This window comes from Passer domesticus, chromosome 11, assembly GCF_036417665.1.
Source record: "Passer domesticus isolate bPasDom1 chromosome 11, bPasDom1.hap1, whole genome shotgun sequence".
Classification (NCBI taxonomy): Eukaryota; Metazoa; Chordata; class Aves; order Passeriformes; family Passeridae; genus Passer; species Passer domesticus.
The window spans coordinates 15,489,194-15,507,017 of record NC_087484.1 but is presented as its reverse complement, the minus strand read 5'-3'; the positions used below and the strand labels follow the sequence as shown (position 1 = coordinate 15,507,017).

The 17,824-nt window shown below is 43.8% G+C and overlaps 2 protein-coding genes and 1 long non-coding RNA gene across 11 annotated transcripts in view; 2 read left to right on the top strand and 1 right to left on the bottom strand.

Moving 5' to 3' along the window:
• Positions 1-170: 170 nt before the first annotated feature.
• On the top strand, positions 171-3,304 carry MRPL44 (mitochondrial ribosomal protein L44). The gene is made up of 4 exons (XM_064385925.1): positions 171-366; positions 669-1,137; positions 1,641-1,819; positions 2,972-3,304. The coding sequence occupies exons 1-4, from the start codon at positions 203-205 to the stop codon at positions 3,141-3,143; spliced, it is 984 nt and encodes a 327-aa protein (XP_064241995.1). The 5' UTR covers positions 171-202; the 3' UTR covers positions 3,144-3,304.
• LOC135278954 (uncharacterized) lies at positions 1,078-16,963 on the bottom strand. Its single transcript, XR_010346331.1, has 4 exons — positions 16,631-16,963; positions 12,619-12,747; positions 2,801-8,852; positions 1,078-1,210 (listed from the first exon to the last, which is right to left on the bottom strand). It is a non-coding gene; the product is annotated as an uncharacterized LOC135278954 (long non-coding RNA).
• AGFG1 (ArfGAP with FG repeats 1) overlaps positions 16,963-17,824 on the top strand; it is a 35,616-nt gene continuing 34,754 nt past the window's right edge. For 8 of the 9 annotated variants that reach the window (XM_064385910.1, XM_064385908.1, XM_064385907.1 and 5 more), the window contains exon 1: positions 16,963-17,336. In XM_064385910.1, the coding sequence (XP_064241980.1) occupies positions 17,170-17,336 (167 nt within the window). In that variant the 5' untranslated portion in view covers positions 16,963-17,169. Of the gene's footprint in view, positions 17,341-17,824 lie in introns of all 9 variants that reach the window. The other variant, XM_064385909.1, reaches the window with a different exon arrangement.

The window sequence follows — 17,824 nt, the reverse complement described above, 5'->3', positions numbered from 1 at the left end:
GGCGGCCGAACCCTGAGGGTCTCACCTGAAATGCCCCGGCGCTGCAGCTGCCCCGCTCCTATCCCTGTCCCTGTCCGTGTCCGTGTCCCCGGGCGGGGGTGCCCGGCGGCGGCCGCAGGGTCCGGGCCCGGTTCCGCCGCCCCGGCCGGCAGCGCTTCCGCCCGGAAGCCGCGGGGCGGAGCCGCCCGTGCCCGCACCCGCCATGGCCGCGCGGCTGCTGCTGCGGGCGGCGCGGCCGCTCCTGGCCCGGGCCGGGCGGGGCACCGGGCTCGGTACCGCGTTCAGCACCGCGCCGCCCCCCGAAAAGAAGCGGTGGCTCCGGGCGTACCTGGAGCTGCAGCGGCTGCAGGCGCCTCCGCAGCGGCGGTGAGCGGCGGGAGGGGCGGGCGGGGCTCGAACAGTGGGTGTGACGGCCCCAAAAATGAGGGAAAATCAGAACGTTTAGGCGTCGTCTGCTTTGGAGCAGGATGGGTTGAGCTCAGCAGGTTGGCACAGTCCGTGTTGAACGGGGCAGGCAGATGGGGTTATGGAACCGACAGTGTTTGACCCCAGAGATTTAAATGCTGGCTTTGGTATTCAAGCTCAATTTCATTTCTCGTGCCCTCTCGAAAGGCGCGGGGCGGGTAACGCGTTCTATTCCTGAGCTGGTTCCCTTTCCGCGCCCGCAGGTCCGAGAAGCCCAACTGGGATTACCACGCGGAGGTCCAAGCCTTCAGCCACCGGGTGCAGGAAAACTTCGCCCTGGACCTTCTCAAGACTGCATTTGTTAACCCCTGCTACATCGAGAGCGAAGAGGCGAGGCGCCGGCAGCTGGGGCTGGACAAGGACGCGGTCGCCCTTCAGCTCCAGGACAACACCGGCCTCGCGGAGCGAGGGCTGCGCTTCGCCCGCGCCTACCTGGCGCAGTGCTTTGAAGGCGCCTACCCAGAGTTACCTGCAAAGGGCATAGAAGCACTGGTTAATTTTCTTACCGGTCAGGAACTGGTCTCTTATGTGGCTCAAAACCTGTCCATACAGGACCTGGCGCTTTGCAGGGATTTTCCTGCCCCACCAGACGTGCTGCAGAGGACGTTCCTTGCCGTGATAGGAGCCCTGCTGGAAAGCAGCGGGCCCGAGAGAACCGGGCTCTTTGTCAGGGTAGGTTCAATGAATGCTGGTTTGTACCTGCATGGGGACAGATCCAGGGAGGTTGGCAGACGTTTGACAGTACCTGTAACAAGACGATTTAACAATGAGATCTGGTGCTGGTGGTGTTCAGCTGGTTTTGGGGTGGTTTTGGGGATTGGGGATTTTGGTGGGGCAAAGGAGCTCTTACAGACAAGACAGTGATCCAAACAGGTGAACGACCCGTGGGTTTTTACACATTTCCATGTATTGCCCCAGCTCCTCTGCTGCGACAGCTTGTCCCTCAGGCTGGAGCTGTCCCTTCTTTGGGTCTGGGGCTGACTTTGCCCCTGGCACAATTCTGTCAGTGGCTAAACCACAATCAGAGACTCCAAGCACTGGGGTGGGGCACTGAAGCAGCTTTACCATTCATTTCAGCAATTTGTTGTCTGTTATTGTCTCTTCATACTGTATTTTTGTTAGGAGACACTGGAATCTCAAGCCATTAATTGTAACTTCTAAATTTTCTTGTTTAGGACTTTTTTATTCCCCAGCTGATTGGAAAAGACCTATTTGAGATCTGGGAAGTCGTAAATCCTATGGGTTTACTGCTGGAAGAACTGACCAAGAGGAATATCTCTGCTCCAGAACCAAGAATTACCAGGCAGCTGGGAGTCAGCACGGTTCTGCCAGTCTACTTTGTTGGGTTGTACTGGTTAGTGCAAGTATTATTTAAAGTTAAATGGCTTTAATTAGAGGAGTGGGAAGGAGGGAAGATGGTCTTTTACTTTTCTACTCATATTTTTGGTCAAGTTGTTCCAGAAAAGAAGCATGATAGTAAGTTCCATATAAAATGAGCCATTTAAGCATTGGCCATAGCTTGCTGTGGTGATACATAAACAGTGTCTGACTAAGGGCTCCAGAGGCTACAGGGGGTGCACCAGAGAGCCTGGGGGTGTTCTGACACAGGAACTTTGGGAACACCATAACTGCATGGCTTTGGAGGGACCACAGCTGTGTCCAGGGCTTAGACAACCATAAAGAGACATCAGGGGATGTGGGATGGAAGAGAGACTCATTTTAAGTTCCAGAGAAGCTTTTAAGTTTGAAAATCAGCAGCACTGTGAACTGGGCCATAGGAGTGTCTGTGTCCAGGCACGACTTAGGAAGTGCCAGTTGTCCCTGGTGCATTTGTGTCAGGTGTGGTCAGTGCCCAGCAGTGACAGAATCCACATCACTGCTGCTTTCCTAAAGGAGCTGCAGATGAACACATGCCTTAACTTGTTCTGCTTTACCCTGCTTTGGTTTCTGTACCTTCTAAAATGTATCTTATAAAAAAGAAAGGAACTTTGATTGTTCTCTTCAGGAATCCCTGGTGTCCTTTCATGAACTGCTCCTATTTAGTGTGTGCCCATAGGTGTTAAACAGACATGAGCACATAATTCACAACAGAGAGAGCTTCTCTGTCAGTCCTTTTGAAGCAGTTTGAAATTCCTCCTTACCAGGGGAGGAGAAAAGACAAAAGCACTTAGCTAACCAGAGTAACAAATTTGCATATTTTTTTTTTAGGGCTGAGAGATTGCATGCTGTAAAGAATAGTGCTGTGTTAGGAACCTAAATGAACAGAGTGATGTTCTTCCAGGAAATGGACACATTTCTGATCTGAGTTTCCATTACTGAATATACAATTACTTACCTTTGCAGGAAAGACCAACAGAAATGTTTCCATTGTGTGTATACAGAAATCAGTGTTCAAAGACATTGGAGAAACAACAGTCTGTTTTAGTCACAGTACACAGCAGTGCTCAGGGTTTTATGATGGAAACTTTGGATTTTCATGGTTGTGACTTTGGTTTTTTTCCTCAAGTGATAAGAAGATGTTAGCTGAAGGCCCTGGTGAAACACTGCTGGCTGCAGAGGAGGAGGCTGCTCGAGTGGCACTGCGGAAGCTCTATGGATACACAGAGAACAGGAGACCTTGGGATTACTCAAAACCCAAACAAGAATTGGCAGCTGAAAAGGCAATCAGCAGTAACTAGATGCTAGAAGACATTTCTGGTGTAGCTTAAAAATCAATGGCTTCCGTGCTGAATATAGCATGTATTTGGAAAAGCAAAATACAGTTTGTTGTTCTGGTCTTCAGTGCTTGAAACTTCCAAATCATATATGGTGTTAAATAAAGTCTTTTCCTTTTGCACAATGTTTAACGTTTGCTTATTTTCCCAAATGTAACAGAAGTGCCCTTAATCTGAATTTTTGCCTTTTGGCTGAGAAGTTTTTCTGTACGTCACAGGAGACCATCTTTAGTGATGTTTAATAACATGTGACAAAGTCTCACTGTACAGAAACAGCTTTCATGAATGCTTCCTTGGAGATTGCTTGGAGAGGATTGTTAATAAGCTGAGTTGAATTAAGATTTGTTACATCAGCCTTTGGATTGCATCTGGATCTATGTGTCCATCAGGTGTGATGATCCTGACACTGCTGAGGATTCAAACTCTGAGGTCTCACTGCTTTCATCCAAATTTTATTTGCCATGCACATTGGTTTCTATTGTTGGAGCACGCTCTGAAAGATTTTTAAAACTTGTAAAAATGCCTCTATTGCAAAATGTGAAATAGGTGAAAATAAGGATCATGAAGGCCTGAACCTAAAGAAATTGGAGAACATGATTTCATTATAGGCTATAAGATAAGCTTTTTCTTTTTTTCTCTTTTTTTTTCTTTTTGGTACTTTTCCTGTTTAGTCCATGTTCTTTCATTTAAGCAGTCTCATGACTGAAGTATTGGATTCAGTGAAATCAGTGTTTGTCTTGTTTGCAACATCTGTAGCTGTTTTACTGTAAGTCCCAATGAATGGAAAGACACTTAGGAATAATTCTGGTACCTGCATGATATTTCTGTTAAATGTCATAGAAACTCAGCATGTCTACCAGAGGGCAACAGATGTGTGAGAGCTGTGGCTATTTCGGAGTAATTTGCTTAAAAAAGGAGAGAGTGTTTATTACAAACTTGTCTGAGCCCTGCAAAGAAGAAGTCGGATGTAGGACTAAGAAGCTGGATGTTCAGAAGTGTTTCCTGCTTTATCCCATTGTGATCACTAATTGTGAAGGAAGACACCAGGTAAATGGATGTGCCTTCACTAACAGGAGGGGGAGAGTCAGGATCAGCCATTGATCCAAGTCTGATAGTGCTGTCCATTGCAACACGTCCTTTGCCTTTGGCCCACAAGTTGGATTTAGGGAAGGACTCTTGGCAGCCAAAGGTCCTGGCTGCAGCTGCTGGGCAGGTCTGTGCTGTGACAGAGAGTGCTGGCTCTGTCAACCCAGTGGAAACAGATTTATTGGTGTTCTGGGGCAGGAGGAGCCTGTGTGTGACCCCTGAGTGTCTGCAGCACTCAGTGCCCTGCATCTCAGCCAGTGTCAAAGGTGGATGTGGCTGGAGAGCAGCCAGACCTTCCTGCTGCCCCTGGCTGAGAGGTCACACCAGTGAGAGCTGCAATGCAAAAAGGAGGGCAGAAAGATCGGCCCAGCAGAGAATCTGCACAAAATTGCTTGTGTTAAATGAAAAATTCCAGCTAGGCAATCTATTACCACTTACATAAGCAAAGCCAATAAGGTCACTATATTCCAGGGGAATAAGAGCAAAAAGTGAAAAGATGGTAAAATTACTCATGCTATTTTTAGTTTCCAGATGAGGTTATTGCTCTTTACCTATTTTAAAAGGACAATAGTGAAGGTGGGTTTTTTACAGCCAAAGTTACCTACTGCTTTTATATATGTATTTATGTATTTTGAGATGGAGAAGCAAATTTCACTCAGTTTACCTTTAAAAATAATTAAGATCTCCTTCCTTTGGCTTTATTGTTTGGAATGTGGGCCTAAATCCTAGGAGAAGTGGAATACTGTGCTGGTAAAAGCTGAGTGATGCAAGATAAATCAGTTTACTGAGTGGCACATGTATGGAATGTATTGAGATCAAATGAAAAGACAATTAGGGGACATGGAAACAAAGGACTGGGTTTTTATAGAGGTGTTGACTGAAAAAGGAGTTTTTATAAGAAAATGTGTCCTATTTTCAAGTTTCTGAAGCTCAGAAAAGCATTTTATATCATATCTGTGCTTTCTGACACTCATCAGGATCTACAGCTGTGCTAGTGGGATCATTCATATTCTTCAGGTTACTAACCTTTTTCCTTGTTTTTTGAATCAGTAGCCATAAACCATAGCATAGTTAAAAGATTTGTCAGACCTACAGAAATCATTAGCTATAAAGTGTGGTGAAAATGGCAGCTCAGAAACATTGTTCATGAAATTCCATGGCAGTTTTGTCTGAAAAGTTATTTGTGAGCTGCTTGCATTGGTGCTGAGTACAAGTGCATTTATGTCTCCTCGTGGTTGTTCTTTTCACTGTCACATTTTATTTATCTTTCAGAGAGACAATAGATTGAGCAGTGTCAATAATGACTGACAGAAAGGAATTGGGACATTTTATTCTGGCAACCCATTGAAGAACTAGATTATTGTTACAAAAATTACATTTTTGTAAACTCACTAAACACTAGGAAACACTAGTTACCTAGACTTGCTTTTTCTCCAAATGTTAGGTAAATCCAGTGTGAATTGTTGCTGTGACTTAAAGGCAGGAGATAAAAACACAATCATTTCAAGTTATATCTGTGTTAATTCAGAGTTTGAAGTTGCTGGTGAAAAGTTAAAGCTTTTACTGGTTTATGACATTTTTTACTTCTTATAACAATCTCTTGGGATTTATGATAAATCAAAAATTTAAATGAGGTGCTCTGGTGTTATGCTGCTATACAAAGCCATGAAGAATTCAAAACATCAAAAGATGTGTTCTCATTGTGTTTTGCAGGGCAGAAGGAGGGGATGATGCAGTACAGGAACATAAGAAGAGCCCTACTTTTCCTTGTCCTTAACTTTACTGAGTGCTGTGGCAACTTTAAAGAGGCTCTGAACTATTTGGGTTCTCTTACATCAGAGCTTTGAAGTTTAATATTGAGAGATTCATTTAGTGTCAAGTAGCAAACACTTCTCACCAAGGACAGATTGGTTTTTTCTTTCTAAATCAATTCCCCAGATGTAATGGCACTAGTTTTGCATATTTTTCCCTTTTCAGCTTGCCTAAGAAACTAAAGATGAAGTGCTCACCAGTTGGTCAGTAAATAGCCCCTGCTGTAGTTTGAGGCTGCAGAGTGGGAACAGCTGCTCTGTGTGATAGAATCAGAGCATTATTGAAGGCTCTTGGTGATTCCTAAATCACAGGCACACTGCAATGCAGCTCTTGTGGTGCACATAAAAACTGGGCTGCTCTTCTTTGGGAAAAGGGGAGCTCCAGGGAGAAGGTAAACATCATCATCCCTTTCTATTTCTGTGTAATAAGTGTAATGCTTCTGCCAGTCTGTGGCAGCTGTGCTGGGGACTGTGTTCTTTAACTTATAAGTTTATAATCAAACATATTAATTTTGCACACATTAAAACTTTTGTTCCTGTTGCTTCAGCTGGGGACAATTACAGAACTCACTTTTCTGTTATGGAAATTAAAATTTATCCTTTACCTCTGGAACTGTTCATTGCCAGTTGTGCTCACTCCAATGTTCTTTATCAGAAGAAATCTTGATTTTATTGGTGTTGGAGGAATTTTGCATTTAATTGCAATGAGATTAAAATTTCATTGAATTTTCAATGTGCTTTAAGGGGCATCTCAATAGGTCTGCAGTCCTGTGTTTTCTCTTTGTCTGGGATGCTTATATAAATCAGACATACATTTGTTTTTCTTACTTTTTAGATAAGTAACATTTCTAGATAAGTTGTTACCTGACTTTTTTAGTTTAGTTCTCTTTGTCCTGAAGCCACCATTTTGGTTTAAAGCACCTGATTTTGTTACTTTATATAGGAAACCAAAATGAATTGCATCAGTAAGTAGGTGTTTCTATTAATTTTTTTTTCAATAGTAATTTAAATTACCTGGCCAATGTTTATGTAGCATTTCTGATACTAAAAATATGCAACTTGCAAAAAAAAAGTTCTGAAACAATGTTTTGATATCTGCCTTCAAAGAAACTTAACACTGTTTAATGCAAGTTGTTTCAGTAGCCTTTGCTCCTGACAAGAGGTTCCATAGTTTCATGATTCCCACATATTAAGCCAAGTATTGAATCAAATTTTCAGTTTGTCAATGCCAGTGTGTGTGTGGCTTTTTGTAGGCTGTACCACGCACGTGGGTGGGGAGGAAAAGTGCTCCTATCAATTTTTCAACCTCAGAGAAGGGAGAAATTAAATACTCCTGACTGGTGCAGGATACCAGTTTCTGAAGTCATGAAGTTTGGAAGCTTTAAAATGTTCTGCTCTCACTTATTTGACCATGGCTAGAGAATGGTGCCACATAGCAGGTAGTGAGTGAGGAGAGACCCACTGCCATGTTGAGCAGATTTGTGGGGATGTATCCAGATTTGGGATGAACATCTCTGAGGTAATGCAGGGGATATTGCCAGGTCAAACAATGAAGACAAGTGGAGTGAAAATTAGTGTGCCTGAAGGCTGAAGGAAGCACACAGGTGGAGCACCACTGCCTACATTAGACCTAATCCTATGAGAGAAAATTCAGAGTAATTGGAGTTCAAAGATAACATTCTGAAACCTGTTCTTGTGGAGTATCTCCTCCACAAAGGCAGTTCTGCAAAATTAAGAAAATACTTTTGAAACTAAGGAAGTGTCACAGAATTAATCATGCTAGAGGAGGATCAACCAGGGGAAGCATTTCCACCACCAGAGGGCAAGGATTTGTCTAAAACTTCTGGTGGTTAACTAAAGAAATACAGTTACTTTAGTGGTTATTACAGTAGCACTAGGAGGCACAGCTTTATCCTTCAAGTTACTGGCAAAAAGCTCAGTGTTTAGGGTGACAACAGAACGAAACAATTTGTGAAAAATCAGTCCAACATCAGAGCATGTTTAAGAAGGAAAAGACTCCAGAGAGAGAATGGCTTCCATAGTTGAGCTAGTTGAAAGTTAATGGAAATTATTCTCTTTAATTTCAAGTGATGGGAAGTGGAAATGTTTATAAAATTTTTTTATAGTCCATCAGGAAAAACATAGTTGCCTAATCTAAAAGTGTGTCTGAAGGTTTCCTCTACCATTACACAGACCTTCTGATTGAGCAACAACTGTGGCAATGAGCTTGGGAGAGCTACTTTTATAATTTGATTAGGTTTTCATAACGAGGGAGGTGATGGGTTTAGATTTGAATTATTCCCCTGTCATTTTCTGTTTATAATATCAGAGCACAATTCAGTTTTCTTTCATGTTTCTTTTGCAGTAAAAATATATGTTAAATATTTAATTCCTCTCTCAAATATCATGTGATGCTATTTCAGCATATTTTCAGTCAGGCAGTTTTCAACAACCTGTTGCCATCAGGCAATGAGACAACAATTGGAGAAGAAAAAAGGATGACATTCATATTGACACTTAGCAGATCCCCCCATGGCAATTCATTATTGCTCCTACTACTGCTCTGATTACTTTAGAAGGAACTTAGATGCCCACACCCACCCAGTTTCACTTCTGACCCACAGCATTGCACTTTTTTTTTCCCAGCTGCTGGGAATCTGCTCTGACAGTGTCCTGTGACTGCAGGCACGATGTCCAAGTGAGCTTTGTGAGGGGTTCTTTCATTCAGGCTCTGTGGTGCATGACCAGCAGGCAGACTGCTGAACTTCATGGAAATCTAGACCAGAAGCAAACTGTTGATTATTCCCAGGTTTCAGAATTAGGTCATTTCACAGTTTATTTCTTTGAAAGTTTCCTTTCAAACCAATTAGTTCTTAATTGGTTATTTCAACTGCCTACTGCAAGCTCAGCTGTAAGATCAAATGTTTAGGAGATGATCATGGATCAGGTTGAATTTGGTTGATCTCATATGTAGAAACAGACTATTCAAAAATAAGTTTGAATTTTTTTTTCTTGATTGGAGTACTATACTCTTCATTTCCTAGTAACCAAAACCATCAGAGATTAAATGATAACAAGAAAAATAACAAAATTTGACAAAATTTGGAATAAGCTTCCAAATTTTACTTTAGAGAAAAACTCCTCCTGTTGCAGAAAGGATTTGTTGCTAGTGACAGTACACACTGCTGAGCTATCTGACTCTTACTAGCTAATTTTTGAAAGCTGCAAGGAATAATTTTATGCTTCAAGATAATTTCCAGTTTTGAAGCATAACAATACATCATTTAACATGAAGCTCTTATTCCAGAGAGCTGTGACAAATGGTGACTTGGATTTCAGTATACAAGGGGATGACACAGGTTGTCTAGAGGATCAAGGGGAATTGTGGGCATTGCCTGGCAATGCTGAGAGGCTGCAGCAAAGAAACAAACCACAAATACTCTGAACATTCACTGACTGTTTATAAAGAGAAAATACAGAAAGTGCGAAGCCTTTTGGTAGGTGGGTTTGAACAGTGATCTCTGTCCAGGAGTATAAAATGAATTTACCCTGGCAAATGCCTAGGTCAGTATGAATGAAAACTTTTCAATAATTACTGTGAAACCTTTCTCTGTTAATTGTTCCTTTGCTTAAATTGGTTCTGTTTTGAGTGTTTACAGTCCTAATCAGCAAAGCTGTAGTGCAGCAATGCACAAAGCTCCTCCATCCCCTCTATCTCCTGCCTGCACGTGTGCCCATGGCAGCTGGGCTGATATCTGTGGCACAGAGGGACGTGCAGGGAGGGACAAGGACCTGAAGGTTTCAGAGCAGTATTTATCAGCTGGCTATGAATACATCAAACTGGAACAATTGCAAAGCTGGACCTTTATTAGTAAAGCACTAGGCTCTGAAACAACCACGTGCAAAAAGGAGCAGGATTTAAAACCTCTGTGTATTCATAAAGTGGATCTTGACAGTTTAGGAAAGTCAGAGTAAACAGAAAAGATCTAAAAGAATTATACTAAAGGGTAACAAACTCTAACAATTACAAGAGACTTGATTAACAGTCCTACTTTGTAAGACATACTATGCTTTCCTAACAGCTTCTGTAATATTTTTGTTTCCTTATTTGTGATGATTTATTAACTGTCAGGTTCCTTCTCCCCACCAATTTTCCTCATCTGTGGTAGCCCAGAGGACCTTGCTGGTGGGGTATTTTCCATTTGTATAAAATCTCTTGGACATCAGGGGTGTATTTCTCAAATTACTCTGTTTATGTCAGTAAGACACTGCTATTTCTGCTGCTGTTATCCCAAATTTTTCATTCACTGTGCTGTTTCAGGGTATTTATTAATTCTCTTGTTGTCCACAAACCAAACCAAGGTTTTGTTCTGGTCAGGCTGCGATAATGTTCTGAACACTTACACTTTTCCCATTTCTGAAACCCAGTACATGGAATGTTACTGTGCACAACATGCCATGGATTATTCTTTTGGTTTTGGTGGTTGTTTTGTTGTTGGGTTTTTGTTCTGTTGTTTTTCAGATTTTTTAAAATTTATTTAAACATGTAACTAGTAAATATTAAATAGTCCTGTCACATAATGAAAAATGCTTCTTTTTCATGTCAAGACATTTTGGTTAAGTCACATGAAGATAAGAATTTCGCTTTTTTATCTCCTGGTTGAAAGAGAGTTTTTCTAATTGACAAATACTTTCAAAAGCAACCTTCTCAGTTGACATTCCCACACATTGTTTCCAGGAGACATGTCTGTCATTGCCACTTCAGCAGAGAATGCATTCTTGAAAGAAATCTTAATTTTTTCACAGCTGTTTGTAACTACAAGTATGGCTTGCAGTGTTAAACACAGTTCAAGGCAAGACACTGCAGGTGCTCTTGCTGTACAGGAGAAGGTACAAGAGGCCTGAGTGTCAGGGGATTCATTTTTCTTGTTAAACCAGTTATTCTGAACAACAATTTGAAGGTTTGTTTTTGTACTTCTGAAGAAAATGACATGGAGAGAAAGTGCTAAGCCATTACTAGGTTCAGCATTATTTTTCCTGTGTATGGATTGAGATTAGGCCTCTCCTGCAGAAACCCTCCCCTAAGAGGGTATTTGCAGCTACCAGGGATTATCCATATCCACTCACTGCAGCTGCAGGAGCCTGTGCTACATTCTCTGGGGGATTTTTTGTCTGTTGTGCATCTTGTTAGTGCTTTTACTTTTATCTGTTATTGCTACCAGTCAAAAAGCCCTTCTCATTGCAGTTTGAATAAGACAAATTCTCAAAGATTAATGGAAAAAAATCTTGGTGACAACATCTCAGATTTTAAAATTACAGTAGTGAGAAACATTTCACTAAAGTTCATAGAATCGGTTTTCTTTTTGTAGTTGTCCTCTAAAATATTTTCTTTCAGAAATGGGGTAACTGAAAAACTTACTTTTCCCATATTCACATGACATAGATTATGTTCTGTATTCTTCTGGTTGAATGTCTGACATTTCAAAGCTCTGTTTCCTGTATTTCCCTCTTTTGTTATGTCCATCTCCATTTTTTTACTCACTGTTCTTTTTCATCCCATTTTGAGTCCAAATGGACATTTCCATGATGTTTAGCTATTCTGACACTTGTTATATTCATTGCTTTGTGCAGTGGAGTGTACAGAACTTTGTTTATCAGGCAAGACTCAAACATTACTGCACTGGAGTCACTGATTTGCAATCTCAGTGTTTCAGATCATGCAGTGCATGACAGGTATTTCATGACCTGTCCTGGGAATTGTGACTCTGCCCCTTTTTGCTTTCTTTTTGTCCTTTTTAATTCTTTATATAATCAGATTGCTTAAAGAATTAGAAAGTTATGGACCTGTCTTCTAGATTCCAGTTTTAGACACTGCTTCAGGGTTACCATAAGCACTGAAAGATGTTTGCTCAGAACAGTTAATTCTACTCTAGTGTTCCCCAAATCAGCCCTCAAGCAATGTTTATTAAAATAAATAAAATTCTAGGGTTGTATGAAGGGGAATATGTGAGTTTTGTGAAGTGTGGGTAGATAACACTGGCTGAATATGCTGTTTCTCCTATCTATTTTAAGTCATTCCCTCACTGAAGATCTGTGTGAAATTACCTGAATTTCTTTTTGCCCAATCTAAGGCACTTCTAAGACAGCACTAACCAATAGCAGTTTCCACAAATTAGACTGACTAATCAATAATTTAGATTCATTAGTGGAAAACAACAAAGGCCTCTCTTCATTCCCATGGGAGTTTTACAGAAAACAGGCAGGAAATGCTCATCATCAAGTGGAAAAGGTACTGAAGAACTGAACTTCAAAATACATTGGGCTTTAAATACAAATCTCATTTACAGGTCAAGAAATAACTTAGGTCTTTAAACTTTAATGTGAAAATTAAGTTGCTCCTGCTCAGAGAGCTGGGAGAGCATTTCCTGGTTCAGTACTTTATGTAGCCAAATACTACAGAAGCTGTTGGGGTTTAGATGTCTAAGTTCTGTCTCTCCCTCTTCTAATTTAGAACCAAAAGAGTAGGAGTTGAACTATCTTACCACCATTCTGTCTTTCACATGTGTCCTAAAGATGGATGTTTTGCAGTCTTGTAGTTTTGTTCATGCCAGTTCCACAACTTCCTTTTTCTATCCATAGGCTCTGGGCTGTCTTGTGTATTGCCAAAATTCCTGTGGGATGTTCCAGCAAATGTAAAATATTATGACTTACCATTATAATTCTATTGCTGTAATAGGATCAAATATGAATATACTCTTAATTTAAAGGGTTCCTCTCTCCTCTGGCATGTTCCTCTGAAAGATGCATGAAACAATCATTTTACCAAAACTGTGACAGCTTATTTAACTACATCAATCAACTACAGGGTTTTATAGATTAATGATAAACCAATACAAAACAAAAAACAGTAATAGAAACATTGGCACATTCTCTAAAAATAAATGTCCTGTAAAGATTAACTTAAAAATTGAATGCATTTGCCTTACATACAAGATGTGCATTCCTATGACAGATATTTTGCCTTCACTGCAACTGTATATAGGCATGTTCTTTCCACTGCCTAGTCTGTGATTACCAACTGGAATATGATCTTCTGCACTTAAGGCACGATGGAAATTCAAGAACTGTGTCAAATAAAGGGGCAAGGCTGAAATATTGATAACCTTTCAACATCACTGGCCAATCTAGAAAGCAGGAAGAGAACCATATGGTGACTGGAAACCACCTCCTACCCCATATTACTTCAAAGAATTAGGTGTATTTCACACAAATAAAAGATTAAAAAATACAGACCGTTAACTTGTTCATTCCAAAAATCCTGAGCTGATGAGACTGTGCCTTTCTCTTTAGTGTGAGGTCAGTTTCTTATTCACAGCTATGAAGGGTAAAGGCAGGGCTTTCTGTCATTTATCTTTTCTTACTATGTTAATGTCATAGCAGTGGGTGGGAATTGTCCAAGGGAAATGGCATTGCAAGTAAAGATAATGTTGTAATTCAATCATATTTGTCTGACCATTTTTTTGCACTGAATTGTCCAGATTTAAATAACTGTCAACAGGCAGTATGATTTATATAACCATTGCTATGACTTTCTCTTGTTCTGATCTCTTACCAGAATGTTTCTATTCATTAATAAAAAGCTACTGCTTGAATAAGGCCAGGCACAGACACACTAATTTATGCTCAGTGGACTGAACCTTGAATAGAGCATATCAGTGAATGTTCTGGCTGTGTTCTTTCCTGGCATTTTCAGAAAACCCTTCATACACGAACATGAAGTGAGGTAGCAGTTCACCCCCAATCTGCTGTACCTAATCCCAGGATTAATTCTGTATGCCCATCAGTGGTGAAGCAAGATGGATTTAATAGCCCATTAGCCTTTCAGCATGATAATTTTCACGTCACTTATCCTGCTGGGTTAATTGCTTTAAAGTGGATATTATTGACCTCAATCCTAGTGGCAAACAGAGAATGTCTTATTCATCTCCCAAATGTACATTCTTAGAGTCTTGTTTCTTTTGGTCATGACAATAAATCCACTAGATTATGTGTTTGTATATTATAATTTATACCCTATTGGCCCATATTTAAGAGCTTACCAAAGAAACATCTTTCAGATATTATTACCTATGACTGAAGTATTAAATTCTGTTTCTTATGTAAAGAGAAATGTTGCAAGCATAAAAAAATAATTGTTTTACCTCTTGTTAAGAAATTAATTTTAATGCTAAAAGCTGTAGCAGGTGCACCAGGGATTAAGCACTTTTGGAATAAACAGCTGGCCAGTATATTTCAACTGGTCATTAGAAGGAGAGAACGACGAACAAATTTGACCAGAGAAGCTGCAGGAAAGGAAATTGCGGTTCTAGAGTAGAGAAACAGAAAAATATGTAATGAAAAAGAAAACCCAGGAGTAAAAGCGAAGTGGTTTTATTCATGTGTATTATTTGTGGATATTTTCCTTTAGTGATTTAGAGAAAACACAGAGCAGCTGCTTTGAGGGAATTAATGCTAGCTGTGAGCAGTAAAACAGAAAAAGCGGGAGTGGAGGAGGAGCACAAGTTACGTTATTGCCTGTGGGGAGGTGGGACAGAAGTTACTGTAGCCAGTTTTTAGATCTGTATGTGTCAACAGTGTTACACACAGTTATACTTAGGGCCTTGTGTTCCTCAGGTTCTGACCAAACAGGAGGGTAAGATGTAGATACTGATTGTAGGACCCCCAGGTGTGCCCACAGACTCTGGAAGAACCCGAATCCCACAGATCTCATTTGTAACACAGTGTATCCTCACACACCCCTGAAGTCTCATTCTGCAGTTTCCTGGGGTAAATTCGCTCTGCAAGACGCAGAATGGAGAAGCTTGGTATTTACAAAAAGTAGTTTCTAAACCACATTAATGTTAACGTAGGTAATTCATCCACTAGTGAAAGCCTATCTTGGCTCAATAGACTTCTCAAACACCAGAATAATGGCAGGACTGTTTCTTCACAAAGCAAACTGGAGCCATAGGATTCCTACTGAACTTCCTGATTGACTTAAACCGTGCTAGGATTTTCCCTGGGAGCTCAGTTCCACATTTTACTGACAATGACAACGTCAATGACAGCGATGTGGTTTTTATTAGCAGCTGTTCCTGGGTGACATTCACGTGAGTTCAGTCGTGACACGAGCAGGGGAAGCTGCGTGCTCCTGCCTCAGTTACAAACCACCTTTGACTCTGCTTGAAACACAACCTGGCTGCATGGAGCAGCTCTGCTGCAGCAGGTGTGTGGCCAATCACTGCTCCCCGAAGGATTTTCCAGGAAAAAAAACCCAACAACTTGTTTTTTAACCTTCAATTTTATTTTTTTTTCCTAAATTCAGGTCATTTGCTTTAGGTCATCTAGGTCATTGGCAAAGGTACAATGTTAGCATGTTTCGTAAAAGGCAAAATAAATGAAACCTCCTGAATAACAAGAATATCAGCATTTCATAGAGAAGTGAAAAATTAAAGGAAGCAGTGAGAATTTGGTCCTTATAGGACTGGAAATATTTCCTGGTTACTCTTAAGAGTGCTATTTAAGCATTGGTGATTATTTAATGATGTTCATTTTTCACTTTGAATAGCTCCTGCCATCCATACTAGGAAAGAAATTAGAGCATTGCCTTTTGTGTTTAAAACTTAGAACTGGTTGATCAGCTCATGTAAATTAGCACATTGCACATCCAGAGGAATCAGAAGAGGAAGGACAGATTACTGATGCTGAACACCTAGTCCTAGATTTTTTTTAACTTAAACTATGAGGAAAATACAGTGTATCAGATCTTGCTTGTATGTGTACTGACGTCAGGAGCACAAAACTTGACCCTAAATACATTGTATTGGGTAATTAAACCTTAAAAGATTTTAATCATACATAGCGTTGCTAGGGTGTTTTGTAAATGAAATCACTGAAATATGAAGTGCATTGACTTTTTTTCCTAACATTGATTTTGCACACTGTTAGGCACCTTTGTATAGAACAAACACTTATTTTGTGGAAACTGGGGTTTCCTCTCGGGTACCACAAGTACATGACTGCTGGCTCTGCTCTCTCTCCTGCTGTGGGAACCGCCAGCCGGGCACCAAATTCCCAAAGGAAAACTGTGCATTTCTCATCTGCGTCCCAAGAAAGCCAGGGGTGGGGGTCGGGATGTTCTCCCACAAACCCGCTGCCTGAGCAATCCGCCCTGACGATCCTCGCGGAACCTGGGCCACCAGCCAGGACCCGGGCACCGGGCTGGGAGCGGGAGCGCCTCTGCTCTCGCCACGCTCCGTGCCGGAATTTCCAGACTTTTGCTACACAGAGGGACACGGGCAGCGCTGGGGTGGGGACGAGGCACGTGCTCGTTCTTTCACGGAGCACCTCCCGCTCTCCGCAGCCGGGCTGAGCCCGCTGCCCACGAGGGGCTGAGGGGCGGCGGGGACTGCCTGGCGCTCACCCCGCGGCGTGAGGGGAACAGCCCGCCCCGAGCGCCCCGCTGGGAGGGGAGGCGATCCCCTTCCTCCCCGAGGAAAGTCTAACTGCACTCACTGTTTATCGATATTTTTCCACCGGGATTCTCCACAGGACTGCCCCCCGCCCCGCCGGGTCACGCGGGGTGATTCGGCCCCGCCGGAGGCGCCGCCCGGGCCGGGGTCGCGGCGTGAGGGACCGAGGGGGTGTAGAGAGTCCTCCCAGGCGACAGGGGGCGCTGCAGCCGGCGGGCGCGCAGGGCTCCGCCGCCGCCGCCATCTCCTCGCTGAGCTCATAAAGGTGTCGCGCAGGTTCCGCCCGGGCTCGTCATTCCGCCGCCCCGGGCCCGGTGCCGCTGCCGCTGCTTCCCCTCAGCCGCGGCCCCCGCCCGCTCCCTCCCTCGTGGGGCAGCCGGTCCGCGTCAGCGGCCACCGCGCTCCCTCACCGGCCCGCCGGCTGGCGCCGGTTGTGCCCTCCCCGCCCCTTCCTCCCCTGTCTTCCCCTCACCCCCCCGCCCGCCCGGCCCCTCTCCCGCCGGCCGAGCCCCGCAGCGCCGCCGCCGCCGGGGTGTGAGCGGGGCCCGGCGCCGTGCCGGGCCGTCCCTCGCCGGCGGGGCCATGGCCGCGAGCGCCAAGCGGAAGCAGGAGGAGAAGCACCTGAAGCTGCTGCGGGAGATGAGCAGCCTCCCGCCCAACCGCAAGTGCTTCGACTGCGACCAGCGGGGCCCCACCTACACCGACATGACCGTGGGCAGCTTCGTGTGCACCTCCTGCTCCGGCATCCTGTGAGTGAGTGCGGGAGGGGACCGCCGGCTCCATCCCCCCGGCAGCGGTGACCTCCGCCCCCGGCCGCCGGGGCACGCGTCCGCAGGGCGGCGGCGGCCGGGCGGTGCAGCCCCGCCGCGGGGCTCGCAGCGCCGCCGCTCCCGCTGCGCTCGCCCTTCCTGCTGCCGGCCTGGCCACGTCGGAGGGCAGCGGGCAGGGGGCTCTCTCGGGGAAGGGAGGGAGGCCCTCGGGAGGCTTTCCCGGGCGCGTTCGCTGGAAATCCCCGTCGGAGCCCCCCGGTGCGGAGGTGGCCGCCGCTGGCAGGGTGTGCGGCGCTGGGGCGCTCGGCAGCCCCGCGGCCCGGAGATGATCCTGGGGAGGCTTCAGGCACGCAGCGGGAGCGCGCACGGGCCGCCCGAGCGCCACCACCCCACGGACGTGTTGGAGGGGCGGTTAATGAAGCAAGCGTACGACAATACTTGTGGGAAGGCAAGGGGCACGTGGCTTA